Source organism: Salvelinus sp. IW2-2015, unplaced genomic scaffold (genome assembly GCF_002910315.2).
Source record: "Salvelinus sp. IW2-2015 unplaced genomic scaffold, ASM291031v2 Un_scaffold2680, whole genome shotgun sequence".
Taxonomy (NCBI): Eukaryota; Metazoa; Chordata; class Actinopteri; order Salmoniformes; family Salmonidae; genus Salvelinus; species Salvelinus sp. IW2-2015.
Genome location: NW_019943986.1, coordinates 80,873 through 84,108, shown reverse-complemented (window position 1 = coordinate 84,108; position 3,236 = coordinate 80,873). Strand labels below are relative to the sequence as shown.

Sequence of the window (3,236 nt, the reverse complement as noted above, 5' to 3'; positions counted from 1 at the left end):
CTTGTATACTAGCGTATACTTAAAAAAGGTTGCAATAATGCTGTGTAGACTGCTCTCTACCTAGTACTGTGTTAATCTATGACCTGGTAATGGAATGCAGGGTTTTGAAATGGGATTTACATACACATTGGGATTTAACTCATCTTTATTACCACGTCTCATATAATTTCCCATTGAGGGAAGAAACTGAGTATCAAAGAGATGATGTGGACAGGTGCGGCAGGGCCAGATGATAACCATTTGTGTGCATGTGCTTATGTGCGTGGCCTGATCTGTGTGTGTGTGGTTTGTATATACTGTATGTATATGTGTGTAATGTGTTTCTCTCTGTGTATCCAGGTGGTTCCACAGGGATATCTCTGGCTTGGATGCTGAGTCTGTTTTGAAGAGCCGGGGCGTCCATGGCAGCTTCCTGGCCCGACCCAGCAGGAAGAACCAGGGAGACTTCTCTCTCTCTGTCAGGTAGGAATACACTCCATCTCTTTCTTTGTCCTTATCTCTCTCTTTCTCTGTCAGCTAGGATATCCTCTATCTCTCTCTCTCTCCATCAGCTAGGACATCCTCCATCTCTTTCTCCTCCTTTCTCTCCATCAGGTGGAGATACTCCATCTCTTTCTCTTCTTCTTTGTCTCTCCTTCTCTCCCCTTTTCTCAACCTACAGCGCCTTCAGAAAGTATTCAAATCCCTTGACTTTTTCCACATTTTGTTGTGGTACAAAGTGGGATTGTAATTTTTTGTCAACGATCTACACAAAATAATCTGTAATATCAAAGTGGAAGAAAAATTAAAACATTTGCAAAAAAGAAAAGTAAAACACTAATATACTGTAACTTGATTAGATAAGTATTCAACCCCCTGAGTCAATGCAGTGATTACAGCTGTGAGTCTTTCTGGGTAAGTCTCTAGGAGCTGGCCAGGTTTGGCCAGGGTAGGCTGTCATTGTAAATAAGAATTTGTTCTTTAAATAAATGTTAAATTAAATAAAACATTTAAATAAGTCAAAATCAAGCAGATTTAAGCCAAAACTGTAACAAGGCCACTCAGGAACATTCACTGTCTTTTTTTCAGTGTAGATTTGGTCTTGTAGTTTAGGTTATTGTACTTCTGAAAGCTGAATTCATCTCCCAGTGTCTGGTAGAAAGCAGACTGAACCAGGCATTCCTCTAGGATTTTGCCTGTGCTTAGCTACATTCTGTTTCTTTTTTATCCTGAAAAACTCCCCAGTCGTTAATGATTACAAGCATACCCATAACATAATGCAGCCAACACTATGCTTGAAAATATGGAGAGTGGTACTCAGTAATGTGTTGTTTTGGATTTGCCCCAAACATAACACGTTGTTTTCAGGACATAAAGTGAATTGCTTTGCCACATTTTTTGCAGTGTTACTTTATTTAGTGCCTTGTTGCAAACAAGATGCATGTTTTTCTGTACAGGCTTCCTTGTTTTCACTCTGCCAATTAGTTTAGTATTGTGAAATAACTACAATGTTGTTGATCCATCCTCCGTTTTCTCCTATCACAGCCATTAAACTCTATAACTGTTATAAAGTTACCATTGGCCTCATGGTGAAATCCCTGAGTGGTTTCCTTCCTCTCTGGCAACTGAGTTAGGAAGGATGCTTGTATCTTTGTAGTGACTGGGTGTTTTGATACACCATCCAAAGTGTAATTAATAACTTCACAATGCTCAAAGGGATATTCAATGTCTGCTTTTTATATTTTTAGGCATCAACCAATAGGTGCCCTTCTTTGTAAGCCATTGAAAAACCTCCCTGGTCTTTGTGGTTGAATCTGTGTTTGAAATTCACTGCCAGACTGAGGGACCTTACAGATAATTGTGTGTGTGGGTTACAGAGATGATGTAGTCATTATTGCACACAGAGTGAGTCCATGCAACTTATTATGTGACTTGGTAAGCACATTTTACTCCTGAACTTATTAAAGGCTTGCCATAACAAAGAAGTGTAATACTTATTGACTCAAGACCTTTCAGCTATTTATTTGTAATTCATTTGTCAAACATTTGAAAAACATAATTCCACTTTGACATTATGGGGTATTGTGTGCATACCAGTGACCCAAAAATCAAAATGTTATCGATTTGAATTTCAGGATCTAACAATAAAATGTGGAAAAAGTCAAGGGGTGTGAATACTTGCTGAAGGCACTGTATGTTAACCTACAACATTTCACTACACCTGCAATAACATCTGCTAGATGTGTATGTGACCAATAACATTTGATTTGAAAATGTGATTTTATTAAATTTGATTTATAGTATATCATCTCTCCTCACTCGTCCTTTCCTCTCTCCTTTTCTTGCCCTCTGTCAGGTACAGATACACTGCATCTCTCTTTCGCTACTTTACTCTAAAATGTTTTACTTAAAACTAGCTTAGGAAGAATTGTCTCCTGTCACTGACTGGCCCATGAATGTCCCGTCTCCCCTGATCTTTGACCCCAGGGTGGGTGAGCTGGTGACCCACATCCGTATCCAAAACACAGGGGACTTCTACGACCTGTATGGAGGGGAGAAGTTTGCTACGCTGTCCGAGCTGGTGGAGCACTACACTGCAGAGAACGGGATCCTGCAGGACAAAGACGGCACCATCATCGAGCTCAAATACCCCTTCAACTGCTCTGACCCCACCACCGAGAGGTCAGTGCACTCTAACCTTTACCCCTAACCCTTAATTCCACCAGAGTCAGTCAGTCAAGTCCGTGTACTCTTGCCTGAAATCTCTATCCCCGAACTTCACCATTCAGAGGCCTGTGCTCTGCTTTCATTGTTCTGCTGAATTTCAAATGTTATTTATCAAACTGAAGCAGATCATATAAAATGCTCCTGAGACATCCAGCCATTTTGTAATTTCATACTTTCTTCATCTAAACGCTTTATGTTGAGGATCATAAAGCTTTCAGAAGGAAATGTCATTCTATGGCCTTTACTTTGAGGCGTGTGTGTGTGTGCGTGCGTGTATGTGTGTGTAAATCCCTCATGTTCTGCCCTCACTGCCCCTTCTTTCCCCGCTCTATTTTTTCTCTCTCTCACTGTCAGTTTAACTTCCCTTTCTTGCTGCGGTTGGAAACTTTAGGTTTTGACACATTTGAAAACAGTGACCAGACCCTCAATACCTTCCTCTCTCCTAACCTCCATCTCACTCTTGCTCTATTTCAGTCTTTCTGATCTCTTTCTTGATACCCATATCACAGGTACTGCTGTGATGGTATGCT

General features: G+C 40.5%; 1 protein-coding gene across 2 annotated transcripts in view; it reads left to right on the top strand.

Annotated features, from left to right (window-relative positions):
• Nucleotides 1–3,236, top strand: part of LOC112074551 (tyrosine-protein phosphatase non-receptor type 6) — a 36,661-nt gene that overhangs the window by 1,859 nt on the left and 31,566 nt on the right. For both annotated transcript variants that reach the window (XM_024141709.2, XM_024141708.2), the window contains exons 3-4: nucleotides 340–462; nucleotides 2,467–2,661. In XM_024141709.2, coding sequence (XP_023997477.1) covers nucleotides 340–462; nucleotides 2,467–2,661 — 318 coding nt within the window. The remainder of the gene's footprint in view (nucleotides 1–339; nucleotides 463–2,466; nucleotides 2,662–3,236) is intronic.